The 19,209-nt window shown below is 67.5% G+C and overlaps 2 protein-coding genes across 9 annotated transcripts in view; both read left to right on the top strand.

Annotated features, from left to right (window-relative positions):
• Positions 1-812: 812 nt before the first annotated feature.
• Positions 813-17,010, top strand: PLXNB3 (plexin B3). Of its 8 annotated transcripts, none has more exons than XM_081808062.1 (37): positions 813-1,080; positions 2,570-2,688; positions 4,282-5,325; positions 5,824-6,003; positions 6,652-6,780; positions 6,863-6,963; positions 7,435-7,564; positions 7,729-7,885; positions 7,981-8,089; positions 8,169-8,283; positions 8,399-8,524; positions 8,599-8,715; positions 9,019-9,112; positions 9,196-9,365; positions 9,581-9,732; positions 10,030-10,135; positions 10,656-10,786; positions 11,043-11,219; positions 11,332-11,527; positions 11,661-11,900; positions 11,987-12,148; positions 12,237-12,388; positions 12,518-12,618; positions 12,698-12,921; positions 13,035-13,213; positions 13,514-13,580; positions 13,794-13,949; positions 14,043-14,121; positions 14,299-14,402; positions 14,491-14,584; positions 14,897-15,075; positions 15,235-15,395; positions 15,559-15,706; positions 15,913-15,977; positions 16,045-16,120; positions 16,238-16,312; positions 16,603-17,010. In XM_081808062.1, the coding sequence occupies exons 1-37, from the start codon at positions 813-815 to the stop codon at positions 16,705-16,707; spliced, it is 5,988 nt and encodes a 1,995-aa protein (XP_081664188.1). In that variant the 3' UTR covers positions 16,708-17,010. The 8 variants fall into 8 exon arrangements, with proteins under 8 accessions (XP_081664188.1, XP_081664186.1, XP_081664185.1 ...); XM_081808060.1 differs by having other exon boundaries at positions 15,892-15,977; XM_081808059.1 differs by having other exon boundaries at positions 13,794-13,955; positions 15,892-15,977.
• A 1,602-nt stretch (positions 17,011-18,612) lies between these two features.
• The window catches only part of SRPK3 (SRSF protein kinase 3), a 4,834-nt gene continuing 4,237 nt past the window's right edge, over positions 18,613-19,209 (top strand). Inside the window, exons 1-3 of the mRNA XM_081808071.1 lie at positions 18,613-18,723; positions 18,804-18,934; positions 19,142-19,209. The exon at positions 19,142-19,209 is cut by the window's right edge and continues 1 nt beyond it. Of these exons, the coding sequence (XP_081664197.1) occupies positions 18,671-18,723; positions 18,804-18,934; positions 19,142-19,209 (252 nt within the window). The 5' untranslated portion in view covers positions 18,613-18,670. The remainder of the gene's footprint in view (positions 18,724-18,803; positions 18,935-19,141) is intronic.

The raw sequence follows: 19,209 nt of genomic DNA, 5'->3' as shown, positions 1-19,209 counted from the left end.
TGTGACCCTTACCTCACACCACCTGCGTACAAATCCACTCTAGATGACTTGAAGAATACCTGAATATGGAAATCTATTTTAAAAAATTAGAAAAGAGACCCAGGAAACAGTTTCTATGATCTTGGGTAAGGCTCTCCTGGATTCTCCTGCCTCCACTGCCTCCACCCCACCCAACAGGATTCTGCCCCCTCCACCCAGGGCCACCAGCTTACACTTGTCCAAATTCAAAGCTATTTACAAGGTCATGGTGACATAAGTCTAGGTTCTCCCTGATTTGCTCACCTCCGCACCCACCTGCAGGCCGTCTCCCCTCCTGCCCAGCGCCTGCCTTGGTTCATGGTTCAGGGCCACATGGCCTGATGGTTAAGTGCAGGGGGCCTGCAGTTGACTCTTAGCCTGGCCACTAACTGGCCATGCAACTTTGTGCAGGTTTCCCATCCTCCCGTGCCTCAGTTTCCCCACCTTTGAACTGGAGGAAATAACTGTACCCCCTCCAGGGCCATCAGAAGGAGTGAATGAGTTAACAGAACAGAACAGAACACTTAGACCAGCCCTGGTTGTCAGGAAGACATCAGCAGGAGCAGAACTGTGTGGTTCAAGGTCAGCTTAAATCTCACTTCCTCTGTGAAGTCCTCCCTGAGACTTGGCTCCCCTCCTTGGTGCCCCACTGTGTCCTCCCTCCAGAGGTGGGCTCTTCTGGCAGTGGAGCCTCATCTGTTGGCAAGTAGTTCTGCCCCTGAGGCCCCGGAGACTCTTGGATCGGGTGGCGGTGGGCTTTGTCTCTGGACGGTGCCACCGCAAGGCGCTTAGGAATGGAAGGCTACGGAATGCCCTCCTGCCCACGCAATGGGAGGGCACGGCCCCGGCTCTCACCTGCTCCAGCTAGGTGCCCACCGTGGCCGGCAGAGGGCAGCAGCGCCCTGCCCTGCACCATCAGGCAACCGGGCGGGCGGGGAGGGGCTGGGCGGCCCGGCCGCCCTGCCAGGATAAGTCGGGTTGGGCGCGATTGCACTGTGGCGAGGGAGGCCGGGGCTCGGCTGGGACGCGCTTCTGGCACAGCCAGCTGCTCTTCAACCCCAGGTAGGCGGGAGCTGGGGCTGGCGAGGGTGCGGGGTGCCAGGGCCGCTGGGTCGTGGGGCACCGCCTTGGGGCGCGCTGGCACCTGGGAGAAGCCAAGGGTCTGCAGAGCCCACTCGCCTGATAGGGCAAAGGCCCTCAGGCACCAGTCCGAGCCCTGAGACAGCAGCTCCTGATGCCTTAGGGACTCACTACCCCCTGAGGCTGTGGCCCCGGAGCTGGAAGGGAGGACCCCAGGCTTCTAACCCCAAATGGGAAAGCTGGCCGGCCGGCGCTGGGCGCCGGGGGCAGGGCACAGGGTAGGGCGGAGGCCCGCCTGGCTCCCCACCCCCCACAGCCACCCAACCGGCCCAGCCAGGTGGCAGTGAGCCCCACAGGCTGCCACCTCGCCCTGGAGCCCGGAGTCTGCCGCTGGAGCCTGCTGCCGCCGTGCACCACGGAGAAAGTGCGGACCCCAGCCCGAGTGCACCTGCCCCTGCAGCCCTAGGTCAGGGCCCCAGCTCTGTGAGCTTCGTGCGCAGATGGTGCCCTGTGGGGTTGGCAGGAGAGCCAGCTGCCACGCCGTTCTCCACCCTGTTCGGCACCCCAGGCACGGAGGGGAGCCCTAGGCCCATCCTGGGATGGTGTTTCCCTGGGGGAGGGGGAAAGGAACAGCCGGCAACCCGTTGCCATGCCGGAAGCCAAGTGCTGGGTTCCTGGGGGCCGTGCCCCCCACCCCGTCCTGTGCACCCCCAGCAGCGTCCTCCACTGGCACCGCCCCCAACCATCAGGCTGTACCTGGCACGACTTTACGAGTCCCCTGAGGCGGGGCTAGATGGAGACAGGTCGCCTGCTCTCTGGCCAGTCTTATTCCGGGCCAAGGGGGTTGGGGGGGTTGGGGAGGAAGGTCTCCTGGACGGGCTGCCTTTGTCAGCACCTCCCTGCCCCCAGCCCGGACAAAGGCAACCATTGAGGGCCAGGCCTGGCACTTGGACCAGGCACCAAGGCTACCAAGGCTGAGGCTGGCATTGCAGGGGCTCAGCGCCCTGACCTTCCCGTGGGGGCTCAGTGGCCTACCCTGTGCCCTTCCCAGGGACCCGGCGGGAGAGGGGGGGTTTGGGGCGGGGACACAGAGAGGAGCCGGCTGGCTGGCACGGGGTGGCAGTGGGGTGGGGCTGGCTGTGTGGGTCTCATTTTTCTGGCTGAAAGAAACCGTGTCCTTTGTCCCCAGGTCCCAGGGGGTGTCTCTCTGGGGGTGGGGGGGTGGCAGGGAGCCCCCTGGCCAGAAGAGCCCGGGTGGGGGTAAGAGCACCAGATAGTGAGTCCCTGGCCCGGGCCTGCGGACAGAGGGGACATTGTTGGGGTGGAGGCAGGGCTGCCTCGGCCCCGCCACTGTTGACAAAGCTGCCAGCTGTGGTGGAGCCCAGCCGCCAGGCCCTTGGCCCCCTGTCCCCCGCCCCCGGCCTCCCTCCTCCCCGGGCCGCCAAGCCTCAATGGTGTCCCTCCCACTCAGGACAATGCCCCCCACAGCCGTCTTGTGCCCGTCACCACTGCCCTGGGCTAGCTGAACGGAGGAGCCGTGCGTCCCCGGGGACTGCACAGGAGACCCCTCTGTTGCTCCCCTCCGAAGCGGTAAGTGCCCGGGGCCCCTGTCCGCAGAGATGTCCCCGGGAGGGCAAGGCAAGGCAGGCCAAGCAGTCCAGGGGAGCCTGGGCCTCGAGGCCCCAGATGCTGTCCCTCTACGCCCTCAGCCACACGCCCCAGACACTGCCGCCGATATTCCAGGTCTAGAGGAAATGCCCCTGTCCCCAGGCCAGGCCTGACCTTCCTGTCTGTGTTCCTGAGATAAGGGGCTTGGGGGCCATCCTCGGGGCTCAGCCTCCAGCTGGCACGCCCACCAGGGCCCGGCCTCGCGTCTCTGCTGCCAAGCTGCAGGGCACTGGGTGACAGCAGGCCTGCTCCTGGCTGGCATGTGCCCACGTGCCCAGCTGTGCAGGACCCTAGCTCAACTGAGGGCCTGGCTTCTGTCCCCTTCTCTGTGGTTCCTGTGCCCAGGGGCTCTGCCCGGCATGGGGTCTCTTTCTGTGCCTCTCTCGCCTGATCACCTCAGCAGCCAGCTGGGGGGTGGGGTGGGGGGCATGGAGCAGGGGCCCCGCTCAAGCCTTCTCTGGAGGCTTGGGGTCCCCACCTGGCCCACAGCAGATACCTTTAGTCTGAGCTCTGAATGGCTGCACGTGGGTACGTGGGGGTGCCCATGCCTTGCTCCCTCCCCCTGACCGCCCACTCCTCAGTCAGGCTCCCCCCTCTCTTTTCTCCCATGCCTCCCCGTTAACACCCCCAGGGGCTGGGGCCCACAGGCCAGGGAACAGGCCTCCCCCTCCCCCCACACCTCGTGTTGTCTCTTGGTGCCCCCCCCACCGTCTCCCCCAGCCCCCACGCTGTCTGGTCCTCGGGTCTCCCCCAGCCCCTGCTCTGACCACCTCCCAGCCCTCTGCGGCCGGCCCTGTATTCCTGTGCCCTGCAGTTCTCTGGCTGCCTCAGTTTCTCCCTGGCTCTCTCTCCCTCCCTGGCACTCCTTCTCCCCTCTGGCAGGGGTCCCTCTTTACGGCTGGCCCTAAACCTGCCCTCGATGTCCCTTGTGCTATGGGTGTCCCCCACCCTTGCATGGTGGCCTTGCACCTCTTCATCATTGTCCTCGTCCTTGTCCTTGCCCCCCTTCCCCCTTGCCTGGGTGCTGCCCACCCCTCTGCCTCCCCCATCTCCCCCCATCAGCAACTCCTGCTTCTCCCCTGCGCTGCCCTCCTCTCCTGCCCTTTCCTGTCTCTGTCACCGCCCTTCTGTCATTCACTTGGAGTCCTTCTGTTCGCATTCCCCTGGCTCTTCAGGATCTGCCCCCTCCTTCAACAATCTAGATGCATAAAAAGTAGGAGATGAAAGCAATTCTTTCCTTGGGCACACATGTGTGCCCCCCACCCCACCTTCTCCCCGTGCCTTGGATACTCTCTCTCTCTCTCTGCTTCGCTCCGTCTCCCTCTGTCTCTTTCTCTGTCCTCTCCCTCCCTTTCTTATCTGTCACTCTTCTAGATTCTTCCCTCCCTCCCTCCTCCCGTCCCTCCCTCCTCCCGTCCCTCCGGTGCTCTCTCTCCACCCCCTCTTCCCTGGGGCCTTCCTCCGCCCTGACGCGTGCGGGCCTCACTTGGCTCTGCCCCCCGCCCCCCCCCGCAGGTGCCCGTGATGGCTGCCCGGCGCCCCTTCAGCCCCCGCCTCCTGCCCGTGCTGCTGCTGTACCTGCCGCTGCCCCTGACTCGGGCCCGTCACTTCTCCGCCCCCAACACCACCTTCAACCACTTGGCGCTGGCGCCGGGCCGCGGCACGCTCTACGTCGGGGCGGTGAACCGCCTCTTCCAGCTCAGCCCCGAGCTGCAGCTCGAGGCGGTGGCCGTCACGGGCCCGGTCTTCGACAGTCCCGACTGCGTGCCCTTCCGCGACCCGGCCGATTGCCCGCAGGCCCGGCTCACCGACAACACCAACCAGCTGCTGCTGGTGAGCAGCCGGGCCCAGGAGCTCGTGGCCTGCGGGCAGGCGCGCCAGGGCGTGTGCGAGAAGCGCGGCCTCGAGGACGTGGCGCGCGTGCTGTACCAGGCCGAGGACCCCGGGGACGGGCAGTTTGTGGCCGCCAATGCCCCAGGGGTTGCCACGGTGGGCCTGGTGGTGCAGGCGCCGGGCCGGGACCTCCTGCTGGTGGCCAGAGGCCTGGCGGGCAAGCTGTCGGCCGGGGTGCCGCCCCTGACCGTGCGCCAGCTGGCCGGGCCGCAGCCCTTCTCCAGCGAGGGCCTGGGCCGCCTCGTGGTGGGCGACTTGTCCGACTACAACAACAGCTACGTGGGGGCCTTCGCCAACGCCCGCTCGGCCTACTTCGTCTTCCGCCGCCGCGGGGCCCGGGCGCAGGCCGAGTACCGCTCGTACGTGGCCCGCGTCTGTCTGGGGGACGCCAACCTTTACTCCTACGTGGAGGTGCCCCTCACCTGCCGGGGCCAGGGCCTCATCCAGGCTGCCTTCCTCACGCCAAGTACGCTGCTGGCGGCGTTCGCCGCGGGCCCCGGCGGGGCCCGGGGGGCGGCGCTGTGTGCCTTTCCCCTGGCCGAGCTGGACGGGAGCATGGAGCACGCCCGGCGCTTGTGCTACACGGCCGGCGGCCGGGGCCCCAGCGGCCTGGAGGAAGCCACCGTGGAGTACGGAGTCACGTCCCGCTGCGTCGCCCTGCCCGCCGTGAGTGGCCCCTGTCACCCTGGGCTTGGCTCCTGCCGGCTCGCGCTCGCTCTCGCCCTCACGCACTCGCTCTCGCTCTCGCTCTCTCTTTCTCTCTCTCTCTCTCTCTCTCTCTCTCTCTCGGCCTCCGCCGGCCTGGCCTGCCTCTCTGGCCTCGGCCCTCCACACTGTCTCTCAGGCCGAGGCAGAGACTGCCACATGTTAGTCCCGGGCTGTGGGCGGCTGGGCGCTGTCGCGTGGCAGTCGCCCATGCCCTCCTGCCTAGGGGATGTCAAGGAGGGGCCCAGCTCCTCGTGGCTCTCGGCCCGCTTCTTTTGGTCTTTCTTCCTCTGAAGTGTCAGCTTGTCCCGCCATGGGGCTGGGGAGGCCCCCGACCACTCCGCCCTGGGGCCCCCCAGGGCTCCCCGGCCCTGCCCTGCAGCCTTGACTCCCTCGGGGCCCCGGGCAGGCACCTCCCGCCTCTTGCCGGGATTGATTCTCCCCTCCCGGGCCGCACAGGACTCCCCGGAGTCGTACCCCTGCGGCGATGAGCACACCCCCAGCCCCATTGCCGGCCGCCGGCCCCTGGAGGCCAAGCCTGTGCTGCAGCTCGGGCAGCCCATCAGCGCCGTGGCAGGCCTCCAGGCAGACGGGCACACGATCGCCTTCCTGGGGGACACCCAGGGTCAGCTGCATAAGGTGAGCTGAGGGGGCTGCCCTGGTCCCGGACCCCTGACACCAAGGCCTCTACCCTGCTGGGCTGAGGCCCTGCCCTGCCGCAGCTCAGGGACACCCCAGGTACCTTCCATGTCTCGCTGGCAGGTTGCAAGGCCGTGCTGCACACGGGAGGCTGGCCGGGTGCCACCTCCTGGGGGCTCCTAGTTGCATGAGTTAGGATGACTGCCCAGGAGGCTCCTGGGCAGCCCCAGTTTCTCCAGCCGATGGCAGAAGCCGACGGTCAAGGTGGACAGGGAGGGATGCCATGGGGTAGGGGTGGGCAGTGCCTGGTCCCCAGAGCCAGCCCGGCCCCAGGAGTCTCTCTGAGGCAAAGTCTGGCCTCCTCCTGACCTGTTTACCTCCCTGCAGCTGCCCTCCTGCCCCTGGCACCAAGGCCCTTACCCAGAGTGGCTGGGTGATGGCGAATGGGGGAGGTGAGGTGAGCAGAGCAGGAGGCCCAGCGGCCTGCCCCACCCTCCGTGGCACGGCCTGGCCTCCCTGGTCCAGCAGGAAGGAGAGCTGGCTCTGTGGGGACAGGATGCTCCCTGGTAGCCCCAACCAAGAGGAGGGCACATGCCCTGAACGGTCGGCCTGTGGCCATCTTGAGAGCAGGCCTTGTCGTCCCTCCAGGTCTTTCTCAATGGCTCCCAAGGCCAGGTGTACCACTCCCAGCAAGTGGGGCCTCTGGGCTCAGCCATCAGCCCAGACCTGCTGGTGGACAGCAGCGGCAGCCACCTCTATGTCCTGACTGCCCAGCAGGTGAGGCTTGTCCCCGGGGGTGGGGGGCACACAGGACCCGAGTCCCTGCACCCACTACCTCTGTCCCTCGCTGCCCATCCAGGTGGACCGGGTACCCGTGGCAGCCTGCCCCCAGTTCCCTGACTGTACCAGCTGCCTTCAGGCCCGGGACCCACTGTGTGGCTGGTGCGTCCTCCAGGGCAGGTGAGCACAGGGCCTGTGCCCAGACTTGGGCCAACAGGTGGTGTGTGCAGGGAGGGCGCCCCTGGAAGCAGCCCTAGGCCTGCCAGGAGGCCAGCTCGGCTTCCTGAGGTGGAGGTGCGGGGCCACCGTGGAGGCCCTCCATCCTGCCCCTCGCGGCGCAAGCTGCTCTCTTCTCATTTCCCAGCCCCACCCCCAGGCAGGCCTCTGTCGCCTCTCCCAGGTGTTCCCTGGCCCACTTCAGCTCCGGGAACCCCTTATGGCAACCCTCCCCTCTGCAGCACGGTCAAGACCAAAGCCCGCACATCGGCCGCGAAGCCCTATCTGCTTGGCCCCTTCCGCTTGAGCGCGGTCCCTTTCCGTTCCCCCCTCCGCTCACGCGCTCCGGCTGGGCCATCCTCCCAGCCCTCTTGCCGCCCGTCACCTGGGGAGCCCGGGACCTACATGGTGACCCAGTGGGCCCCTGCCCCACAGGTGCACCCGCAAGGGCCAATGTGGGCGGGCCGCCCAGGCCAACCAGTGGCTGTGGAGCTATGAGGACAGCCACTGCCCGCACGTGCAGAGCTTGCTGCCGGCCCAGCACCCCCGCCAGGAGCAGGGCCAGGTAAGCCGCCTGCCCTTGCCTGCCTGTGGGGGCCGCCCATCGGCGGCCCCCTGTCCTCTGCTCCCACCATGCTCGGCCCGAGCTCCATCTCCTTCGGTGAGAGGCACCGCTCCCCCCCTACCGAGAAGCCCCTGCCTGCTCTGTTTTCCTTGCATGTGTCCCAGGTCACCTTGTCTGTCCCCCGGCTGCCCACCCTGGCCGTGGATGAATACTTCCATTGTGCCTTTGGGGACTATGACAGCTTGGCTCACGTGGAAGGTCCCCACATAGCCTGTGTCACCCCTCCCCAAGACCAGCTGCCACTTAACCCTCCAGGCACAGGTGAGGGGCCCCTGGGGCAGGGGGCTGGGGGCCGGGGCAGGAGCCGGAGGGGCAGGAGGCCCGTGACCCACCCTGCCACCACCACCCCCTCCCAGACCACATCACCTTGCCCCTGGCTCTGATGTTTGAGGACGTGGCTGTAGCTGCCACCAACTTCTCCTTCTATGACTGCAGTGCTGTCCAGGCCTTGGAGGTGGCTGCCCCGTGAGTGCTGGGCCTGGCTGCTGGGTAGGGGTGGCCACCCCCGATGGTGCCCAGCCTGAGCAGCCCCCTGCCCCTCCAGGTGCCGCGCTTGTGTGGGCAGCCTCTGGCCGTGCCACTGGTGCCCCCAGAGCAGCCGCTGTGTGTCCGGGGAGCACTGCCCAGAGGGCGAGGGTACCGTCTACAGTGCCCAGGAGGTGGGTGGGCCCCGCCCCCACGCCCCCACGCCCCCTGCCGCCGCACACCCACCCCACGCTGGGCCCTGCCCAGGCCCCTCAACTTCTGAAGGGCTAAAGGGGCTCCTTTCCCCAGGTGGATGTCCAGGTGCGTGGCCCAGGGGCTTGTCCCCGGGTGGAGGGCCTGGCAGGTCCCCTCCTGGTGCCGGTCGGTTGGGAGAGCCGTCTGGCCCTGCGTGTGCGGAACCTTCAGCATTTCGGGGTGAGCAGGGGACGGGGATGGGGGGGGGGGCGGGCGCTGACTGCGTCCGGGGTCCTGACACTGTCCACTCCCAGAGCCTGCCCGCCTCCTACCACTGCTGGCTGGAGCTGCCCGGAGAACTTCGAAGGCTGCCGGCCTCTCTGGAAGAGATGGCCGGGGACGTGGGCCTCATCTACTGCCAAGCCCAGCAGGTGTGCGGCCGTCCCTCAGCCTCACCTGCCACCAGATGCTTCCCGCAGCCCTCAGACGCCCCCCACACTCCTTGGCTCCCAGACTGTTCTAAGCCATCAGTGTCCTGTTGTCAGTCACGAGGCAGGCAGGCCCCAGGCATGCAGCGGGAACATGGCACCCCCAGCCTGTGCCCTAGGCTTGCAGTCTGGTGGGAGACGTGGGCACTGAACAAAGGCACCCATTCTGGGAGGAGTGTCCTGGAGGAGACAGGGATCAGGGTTGTCCAGAGTTGGGCCCGGCCTGACCCCACCCTCCGCCTACAGTTCCGCCCCTCCACGGCCCAGCGGGAGCTCCCCGTGCCCATCTACGTCACCCGGGGCAAGGGTCAGCGGCTGGACAACGCCCCTACTCTCTATGGTGAGCTTGCGGGCGGTAGGGCAGGTAGGACAGGGCATGTGGCAGAGGGGAGGTGCCTCAACGCCCTGCCTGACCTTCCCTAGTGACCCTGTATGACTGCGCCGTGGGCCGCCCCGACTGCAGCCGCTGCCAGGCAGCTAATGGGAGCCTGGGCTGCGTGTGGTGCAGCCACGGCCAGCCTACCTGTCGCTACGGTCCTCTGTGCCCCCCCGGGGCCGTGGAGCTGCTGTGTCCCACTCCCAGCATTGACACAGTGAGCCCCCAGCCCTCCCACCTCCTCCCCATCTGCCCTCCCCGCCCCCCCGCCCGCCCCCACTGTCCTAAGCTCACCTGGGTCAGACCAGCCCTGCTCAGGCCCCCAAGCCCTAGCAGCTCTGTCCCGCCTCAGGCCGGTCGGCTGGTTGGGTACCCCCACTGCCGAGTGGATGTGGGTTTGGGAGACTCCATCACCATCCTTCCCTGCTGCAGATCGAGCCCCTGACTGGGCCCCCCGAGGGCGGCTTGGCCCTCACCATCTGGGGCTCCAACCTGGGCCGGGACCTTGCCGAGGTACAAGATGCCGTGAAGGTGGCCGGCCGCCCCTGCAGCCCTGAGCCCTCTCTCTACCGCACCTCTGCCCGGTGAGGCATCCGAGCTGCCGGGGGCGCTGAGGGACGCCCTCCCGGGGAAGCCCTCGGAGAGCGGCTACCCAGAGAGAAGGGGGGCTTGCAGCCAAGAAACGCGGGCCCAGGTCAGAAGCGCCAAAGGAAGACGAGCCAGGGGAGGGAGAGAGAGGGGAGCAGGCAGTGAGAGGGGTGGCAGCAGGGGGGGCGGGGGAGGAGGTTCTGGGCAGTGGCTGGCGGGTGGCCCACGGCTCCCGCTAAAGATGCGTCTGGTCCATGGGAGCCCTGAGCAGCTCCTGGGCCTCCATTCCCCAGGATTGTGTGTGTGACATCCCCCGCTCCTAACGGCACCACAGGGCCAATCCAAGTGGCCATTAAGAATCGACCACCGGGCATCTCAACCCAGCATTTCACCTACCAGGTCAGCGCCCACCCCAGGGTGGTCCCCATGCAGGGGATAGTAGGAGGGAGGGGCAGGAGGGAAACCTAGGTGAGGATTTCGAAGCTGGCCTCGGGCTACCTGCCACATGTCCAGGAGGAAAACCATGGGATCAGAGTGATCATCCCGGCCACCAAGTGGAGGACCGGCAGCCAGAGCAGCAGGCGGGGCGGTGGGGGGGCCTGAGGGAGAGCAGGGACGCCTCCAGGCGCTAGCTGAAGCCAGGAAGCCCCAGGTTGGCGATTGGATCTCCTGACGTAGGGCTTGGGGGAGCTGGGAGGTGTAAGCCGTGGTGGAGGAGGAGGCTGTCCCGAGGGGCAGAGGCGCGGTGAGGAAAGAAGAGCCCCCCTCGGGGGGCCGAGGGCAGCTGGGAGGCTTCCGGGAGGAGGGTGCGGTCAGCTGTGGCCTGCGGGATAAAGCCGCGGCGCCTGGGGACTGGGGCCTACGTGAGCAAGTGTCAGGCCAGGCCGCCGTGGCTGCCCCAGCCTGCTCTGTCCCTCAGGACCCCATCCTGCTGAGCCTGAGTCCCCGGTGGGGCCCCCAGGCAGGGGGTACCCGGCTCACTATCCACGGGCAGCACCTCCAGACAGGAGGCAGCATCAGGGCCTTCGTGGGTGGACAGCCCTGTCCTATGTGAGTACCTCTCCTCCCGGGCCCAAGCTGCTGGCCGTCCGCTGGGGCTATCCCCTGGGGGCCTCGCCACCTCCTTGTGTACGTGGGGGCTGTGGACTCAGGGCTCCCTAAGGCCCCCATCAAAGTCCAAGAGCAATGGTCACTGTGCCCACCCCTAATGGTCTCTGCCCTCATTGAGGGAGGCAACGTGGGTCTCTGGTAAGGTCGCCAGGCCCAGGCTCGAGCCCAAGATGCCAGCCCCCTCCCCACCCCGCAGCCGGGAGCCGGTGTGTCCTGAGGCCATTGTGTGCCACACCATGTCCCAGGCCAGCCCAGGAGAAGCTGTGGTTCGAGTGGTCTTCGGCCACGCCCAGCGCACGCTGCTCACCAGCCCCTTCCAGTACACTGCCAACCCGCAGCTCGCGGCGGCGGAGCCCAGCGTCAGCTTCCGGGGGTGAGCACCTAGTCCGCGGCACGCAGCCTCGGCTCCGGCCGGGGACGTGGGGCTGGCCCGGGGCCGCCCGCCACCCCCCCACCCGCCGCGTCTAACTACTGTCCTGACACAGGGGCGGGCGGCTGATCCGCGTCAGGGGCACGGGCCTGGACGTGGCGGAGCGGCCCCTGCTGTCTGTGTGGCTGGAGGCCACAGCAGAGGTGCAGGCGGCAGGGGCCCAGCCCCAGGACCCGACCCCGAGGAGGAGCTGTGGGGCCCCTGCCGCGGCCCCCCAGGCTTGTATCCAGCTCGAGGGGGGCTTGCTGCAGGTGAGCACCCCGCCGGCAGGTGGCAGGGCTGCTCTTGCCCAGTGGGCCGGGGAGGGGGGACGGTGGGGGGAGCCACTTTGCCCCCTGGGAGCGAGCCAGGAAGCCCCAGCTCACCCCTCCTTGTCCCTCGCAGTGCTCCACCGTCTGTTCTGTCAACTCGTCCAGCCTCCTCCTGTGTCAGAGCCCCGCTGTGCCAGATGGGGCGCACCCCCGGCGCGTCTTCTTCAGCCTGGACGGTGTGCACGTAGACTTTGCCAGCGCCAGTGGGGGCCAGGACTTCCTGTACCAGCCCAACCCCCGTCTGGCCCCCCTCAGCCGCGAGGAGCCCACCCGCCCCTACCGCCTCAAGCCTGGCAACGTCCTGGACGTGGAGGTGAGGGTGTCCCGCGGGCCGGCTCTGCGCAGGGACCGCGGGCACGGGCCGGGCGCCCCGGCTCAGGCCCCTGGTCTCTCTCCCAGGGCCAGGGCCTCAACCTGGGCATCAGCAAGGAGGAAGTGCGCGTGCACATCGGCGATGGCGAGTGCCTGGTGAAGACGCTCACGCTCACCCACCTGTACTGCGAGCCGCCCTCCCGGGCCCCGCAGCCCGCGAATGGTTCCGGTACCCTGCCACAGTTTGTGGTGAGGCGGGGCTCCGGGCGCAGAGGGGGCTGGGCGGCCAGGGCCCTGAAGGCCCGCACTCAGGAACCCTGGCCGCCCCCCACATCAGGTTCAGATGGGCAACGTGCGCCTGGCCCTGGGCCCCGTCCAGTACGAGACTGAGCCCGCTCTGTCTGCCTTCCCCGTGGAGGCCCAGGTGGGCCTGGGCCTGGGCGCTGCCGTGCTGATCGCCGCCGTGCTCCTCCTCACCCTCATGTACAGGTGAGAGGCTCCTCCCCGTCATGCACCCGCCTGCGCACACTTCCCACTGCGCTTTCGGAAAAGCTTGGTGGCCCCGGGGCCCTGGCAGGCGCGGGCCTGTGGCTCACACCTGGTCCCCCGGGGCTGCAGGCACAAGAGCAAGCAGGCCCTGCGGGACTATCAGAAGGTTCTGCTGCAGCTGGAGAACCTGGAGATTGGCGTGGGCGACCAGTGCCGCAAGGAGTTCACAGGTGGGGAGAGGGCAGTGGGGAGGGGCACAGAGGGCCCACCTGGGCCTGAGCCCACACGTCAGTGGCTCCTGGCCTGCAGACCTGATGACCGAGATGACCGACCTCAGCAGCGACCTGGAGGCCAGTGGGATCCCCTTCCTGGACTACCACACCTACGCCGAGCGAGTCTTCTTCCCAGGGCATGGTGGCTGCCTGCGGCAGCCAGCACTCGAAGGGCCTGGGGAGGAGGGCCGCCGTGGCCCCGTGCGCCAGGGCCTCACGCAGCTCTCCAACCTGCTCAACAGCAAGCTCTTCCTCCTCACAGTGAGGGCTGTGCGGGTGGGCGGGCCTCGAGGGGCATGGAAGTGGGGCTGGTACGGGCACAAAGGTGGGACGATGCGTGGGACGCCCCTGAGTGCTAGCGCCCCTGCCCCCAGCTCATCCACACCCTGGAGGAGCAGCCCGGCTTCTCCCAGCGGGACCGCTGCCACGTGGCTTCTCTGCTGTCCCTGGCACTGCACGGCAAGCTCGAGTACCTGACTGACATCATGAGGACACTGCTGAGTGACCTGGCCGCCCATTACGTGCACAAGAACCCCAAGCTCATGCTGCGCAGGTCGGCTGGGGCCGGACCATGGGCCCGGAAGCAGGGGTGGTGGCTCCCCGCTGAGCCGCACCCCACCCTCCCCCACCCCCGCCCGGTCCTGGGCTGCGCAGGGCCAGGAACGCCCAGGCGGTGGGCTAGGACAGAAGCCACTGGGAGGGAAGCGGACGGGCCTCCTTCCCAGGGACGTGGGCACGAAGGGCTGACAGGTGGAAAAGCTCTGCCTTCCCTTGTTTGCCCAGCTCAGCCCGGTGCCAGGGGGGTGGGGGCCCCGCAGCACCACCTCTCTGACCTGGGGCCTGCTCCCTGCAGGACAGAGACCATGGTGGAGAAGCTGCTGACCAACTGGCTGTCCATCTGTCTCTATGCCTTTCTGAAGGTGAGGGGCACCCTGGCTGACGCCTTCTCCCCTTGCCTCATTTCAAGGCCGCTGCCTGGGGCCTCACCGACCCGGGCCCACATTCCCCCCGGGGCATGAGGCGTGGGATCGGGCAGGGCTGGGGGTGAGGCCGAGGCCGGCTGTTCTTGTCCTCCCTCCGCGCAGCTGACCGCCCCTCCCTGTCCCCTCGCGCCCGCGGCGCGGACGCCGCAGGAGGTGGCTGGTGAGCCGCTGTACGTGCTCCTCCGGGCCATTCAGTACCAGGTGGACAAGGGCCCCGTGGACGCCGTGACCGGCAAGGCAAAACGGACCCTGAACGACAGCCGCCTGCTTCGGGAGGACGTGGAGTTCCGGCCCCTGACGCTGATGGTGCTGGTGGGCCCCAGGGCCGGTGGGGCAGCGGGGAGCAGCGCTGCGCAGCGCGTGCCTGCGCGGGTGCTCGACACAGACACTATCACCCAGGTCAAAGAGAAGGTGTTGGATCAAGTCTACAAGGGCACCCCCTTCTCCCAGAGGCCCTCGGTGCACGCCCTAGATCTCGGTGAGAGAACCAACCACCTGTCCCTGCACGGGGCTGTCCCCACCCGGAGATGCTCAGCCCTGCGCTGCTCCACATGGTTGGGGGTGGGGGGGCTCCGACCTTGTCACCTTGAATGCACGGCCAGTGCAGACTCGGGGAACAGGCTGCAGGCTAATGGGCTTCACTGGGTGCCCCCAGAGTGGCGCTCGGGCCTTGCTGGCCACCTAACCCTGTCAGATGAGGACCTGACCTCGGTGACCCAGAACCACTGGAAGCGACTCAACACCCTACAGCACTACAAGGTGCCAGGCGGACAGGGGCTGGGGGGGCGGGCCCCCACCTCTGAGTCAGCCAGGGAAGGAGCCCAGCCTCCACTCACCTTCCCGCCAGGTCCCGGATGGAGCCACCGTGGGGCTCATCCCCCAGCTGCACAACGGAGGTGCCGTCTCCCAGAGCCTGGCCCAGAACTGCCCCTTGGGGGAGAGTGAGTCCTCTGGCCCCAGAGCTGGAAGTGGGCAGGCAGGAGTCCTGGGCACGCTGTCTGCCTCACCTGGGTGTCCCCCACACCTTGCCAGGGGGCGAGCCCAACCTCTAGGCGGGGCCAAGGACCTGGGGCAGACGAGGCCAGCAGCTCGTCCTGGTTGGGGAGCTCTGGGACCATGGGGGGTTGGGCTGAGCTCTTTGCCCCTGCCTTCCTCGGCGCCCGCCACCCTGCCCCGCGGCCAGGTGTCCCCAGCCAGCGGTGTGGGATAGGGGACCGGGGCGGAGGACTGAGGCCAGACTTCTGGGCCCTCAGACATTCCCATGCTGGAGGATGCCGAGGAGGGTGGGGTCCGCCTCTGGCACCTGGTGAAAGCCTCCGACGAGCCGGAGGGAGCGAAGGCGCGTCGCAGCAGCCTGAGGGAGCGGGAGCGCGAGCGGGCGCGGGCCAAGGCGATTCCGGAGATCTACCTCACGCGCCTGCTCTCCATGAAGGTCGGTGTGGCTGGGGGGCTGGGCCCCTGACTGAGCCGTGGGGGAGGGCGTGGTCCTGAGAGCTAGAGAGGTGGCCTGACCCCCCGCCGGAGCACGGCCCTGGCCCACACCTGCCTCCCACACAGACCCACCCCACCCCACCCCACCCCCGCCTTCCAGGGCACGCTGCAGAAGTTCGTGGATGACACCTTCCAGGCCATTCTCAGCGTGAACAGGCCCGTGCCCATTGCTGTCAAGTACCTGTTTGACTTCCTGGACGAGCTGGCCGAGAAGCATGGCATCGAGGACCCGGAGACCTTGCACATCTGGAAGACGAACAGGTACGTCGCCTGCTAGCCCCCAGCCCATGCAGGGCACGGCCCACGAATCCAAGCTTGGTGGCATCCACCCTGCATTTCTGACACGGACACGCAAGACAGCTCCCTGTGGAACTCAGGCCTGGGGCCCGGGCCGACGGTGCCCACGGCTGGTCTGTGTCCCCAGCCTACTGTTGCGGTTCTGGGTGAACGCCCTGAAGAACCCACGGCTCATCTTTGACGTGCGGGTGTCGGACAACGTGGACGCCATCCTCGCCGTCATTGCCCAAACCTTCATCGACTCCTGCACTGTCTCCGAGCATAAAGTGGGCAGGGTAAGGGGTGAGGACGAAGGGCTCCCGGGGGAAGCCATGGAGGCTCAGCAAGGAGCCCTGAGTGGGGCTGGGAGGGGTGGCGCATAGTGGGGGCCATGAGGCTGGGGTGAGGGGGCACTGGGGGTGCATTCAGGGTGACAGGGCCGGAGCTCCCCCCTGCCGCACCCCCCCGCCTCCCCGCTCAGGCCCACTCCTACCCGGAGCAGGATTCCCCAGTGAACAAACTGCTCTATGCCCGGGAGATCCCTCGCTACAAGCAGATGGTGGAGAGGTAGGTGTTGGGGCATCAGGGCTGGGGGGTGGCGGCCGCCCGGCCCTAACTGTGTCTCCTCTGCCAGATACTACTCCGACATCCGCCAGAGCTCTCCCGCCAGCTATCAGGAGATGAACTCAGCTCTGGCCGAGCTCTCCGGGGTGAGGCATGGTGCAGGGGGCACACCCCTCCACCTTTGGGTGGGTGCAGGGGGGAGGGGGGAGGGTTGGGGTTTAAGGTCCAGGCTGGAGCCTCACCCCTCCATGTGTGGTCCCCAGAACTACACCTCTGCTCCCCACTGCCTGGAAGCTCTGCAAGAACTCTACAACCACATCCACAGGTATTATGACCAGGTGAGGCCCAGGGTTCTCCAGGGGGGAGGGGTACGCCCCCAGAGCCCAGAGGGAGGCCCCAGGAATCTCCCTGGGGATGGAAGGAGGTGTCTAGGCCAATCTGGGCAGAGGGGAGGAAGGGCCCAGGTTGGGGAAGAGGCGTGACTTCTGTGCAGATGCCTCAGGGAGGCCTGGGGCGGCCCCTGCCGGATCCCCAAGCCACTGCTGAGATGGACTCAGGGCTGGGGGTCCCTGGGCTAATGGGCAGAAAGCAGAGGCCTCAAGCGAGGCACCCTCCTCTGCTCTGGCAGATCATCAGCGCCCTGGAGGAGGACCCTGTGGGTCAGAAGATGCAGCTGGCCTGCCGTCTGCAGCAGGTAGCAGCCCTGGTGGAGAACAAGGTGACTGACCTGTGAGCTTGGGCCCCCGCGGATACCCAAGGCCCGCCAGCCTGGAGAGGAGCAAGCAGGCCCTCCCACCGCAGTGCCTTAGGACCCCTGGATGGAGCCAGCAACAGGAGGGGCTGGTGGAAAGCGGAAGGGGGTTGTGCCCACCAGGGGGCTCCCCACCGCCTCCCACCCACCGGCCCTTCGCCCTGCTGTTCCCCTACCTGGGCTTCCTTCTAATTTATAGTAGTCCTCACCTCTTCTCCTCACCTCCCCCACTGTATTTATTTGCTTGCTGGAGAATCACATCTGGAAATAAAATAGAAAAACATCTTTTTAGAAAAAGTCCAATCCCAGCCCCTGCCTTTCCCTGCGAGTCTACTCAGTGCTCCCTTGCTTGGCCCTCCCCTTGGCCCCATGGCTGTGACTTCTGCCTGAGGAAGAGGGATCATCAGGCACCCACAGGCCATGCTCTCTCCCCTCTCCCCTCACCTCCCCTGGCCCACCCGCCCCCATCTATGCCCACCCTTCCCTACCAATTCTTTCCTGGCCCAGGGACAACAGGACCAAGTGTCTCCCATCTTGGGCTAACCACAGTCACTGCCGAGCCCCCTCTGCTTCTTTCGGACTCCCTGATAGTCCCCAGCTGGACTCCCAGCTCCACACATGTCCCCCTCCATTCCCTCCTGGTCACAGCCAGAGTGATCTTTCTAAAGAGCAAAAGTGCCCCTCAGCCTCCATGGGAATCTCACACTAATGCCCACACACACTAGTGCCCACGGGCTCCGGGTAGGACCCTTAGCTGCCCAAGGCCTTCCCGCCTCCCTCCCACACCCAGCCACTCTGTGGCCAAAGAGGTCTCCCGTCCATCCAGCTGTAGGCCTCACCCCAGCCAGGCTCTGCACCATCCTGGAAGCTTACCCACCCACCCCTTTCTGGGGGAGTTGACTCTTTCTTGTCCCTTGGATGCGGCCCCAAAGTCCCAGGCCCCAGAGGGCTCTGCCCGACCCGGAAGTCCCTCTGTCACCAACCAGCCTGCCTGTTAGAGCTAGAGGAGGACCCCTGAGGACAGGGCCAGGGTGGATGGTTCCCTGTGCTTCCCATAAGGAGCTGGGAGGGAGGCCACACAGTGTCAGCACTAGAGTCCTGAGCGGGCAGGTTCCCAGGATTCGACACTGTCCGGGCCCCTCCGGGGGGAGGACCCAGTTACCTTCAGCTCATGCCCCTGACTCATTCAGCCAGAATCCCCAGCGACAGACACCATGTTCGGAGAGAGGAGAGCTCCAGCCTAAGGGGTCAATGAGCCTCAAGAGAAGTGGGAACCCGGCTGAGAGGGGGCGGGGAATGGGGTACCCATGGGAATGGGAAGTGTCACCTTTGGAAAGGCTACCACAAGGGCCAAGCAGGAAGCCAGGGAATGTTCCAAGAGTGTCACTGGTACAGTAGGGCATGTGCGGTGGGGGGCGGGGAGGGGCTCAACATGAAGACCAGGCTGTCCACTGCCCCCCTCAGCTGGCTCCAGCTCTGGAGTGTGGGGACTCAGCCCGGGAAGCAGGTCGCTGACACGTCCCCACTCAGTGGGCCCCCTCTGCTACCCCTGGGGCATGGGGGTTGAGCCGAGGGACTGGGTTGCTGCATCTTCTCGTGGGTGTCCCCCTTGGTCCTAGGGCCCCCCTTGGGACCGTGCGGGGGGTCCCCCTTGGTGCAGGGACTTAGGGTGGAGGCTGGGTCGCGCCACGTCCCCACCGTGGCCCCCTATGCCAGCCATGGGGCGGGGGCGGGGGGGCGGCTGGTCCTGGGGGCCAGGCTCTCCTGGGCCACAGTGGCCGCACCGCCTCCTCCCCGCCGCATACCTTGCCCACAGCCGAGCAGCTGGGAGGCTATTTATAAAGGCGGGTGAGATCAGCGGCCGAGGCTATAAATGCGCGGGCCGCAGCCGGGCCCCACAGGAGCAGCCGCCTGGGGCGCGGGAGCTGCGGGCCGCGCGGCCGGGATGAGCGCCAGCGCGGGTGGCGGCGGCGGCGGGGACAGCGGCAGCAGCAGCAGGTAGGGCTCGGCCTGGGCGCCCGGGTGGGGGGGGGTGCCCGGCGCCGCGGCCGCTCACTGCCTGCTCACCCCACCCGCAGCTCGCAGGCCTCCTGCGGGCCCGAGTCCTCGGGCTCCGAACTCGCCCCCGCCGCGCCGGCGCCGCGGATGCTGCAGGGGCTGCTGGGCTCCGATGACGAGGAGCAGGAGGACCCCAAGGACTACTGCAAGGGTGAGGCCTGGCCTGGGGCGTGGGCGGCCAGGTGGCGGCCGAGGGACGCAGGGGCGGCAGGGGAGGAGGAGGGTGCTGAGGCCGGCCCACGTGGGCCCTGGGGCCGGCGGGGCTGGGCTCTGCCCGGGGGGGGGGGGGGGGGGACACCCAGGCAGGCAACACCACCCACCGCGCCGCTCACCGTGCCGTCTGGGCTCCCTTCGCCAGGCGGCTACTACCCCGTGAAGATCGGCGACCTGTTCAATGGGCGGTACCACGTGGTGCGCAAGCTGGGC

This window comes from Leptonychotes weddellii, chromosome X, assembly GCF_054177405.1.
Source record: "Leptonychotes weddellii isolate Sample4059 chromosome X, ASM5417740v2, whole genome shotgun sequence".
Classification (NCBI taxonomy): Eukaryota; Metazoa; Chordata; class Mammalia; order Carnivora; family Phocidae; genus Leptonychotes; species Leptonychotes weddellii.
This window is presented reverse-complemented; position numbering and strand designations above follow the sequence as displayed.

Excerpts from the sequence above, each read along its gene's own strand:
- PLXNB3 (XM_031035754.2), top strand. The coding sequence starts at position 813 with ATGGAAGGCTACGGAATGCCCTCCTGCCCACGCAATGGGAGGGCACGG. Across the intron at positions 14,122-14,298 it reads GGTGCACGCCCTAGATCTCG|AGTGGCGCTCGGGCCTTGCT; the intron begins GTGAGAGAACCA and ends GGGTGCCCCCAG. Across the intron at positions 14,585-14,896 it reads GAACTGCCCCTTGGGGGAGA|ACATTCCCATGCTGGAGGAT; the intron begins GTGAGTCCTCTG and ends CTGGGCCCTCAG.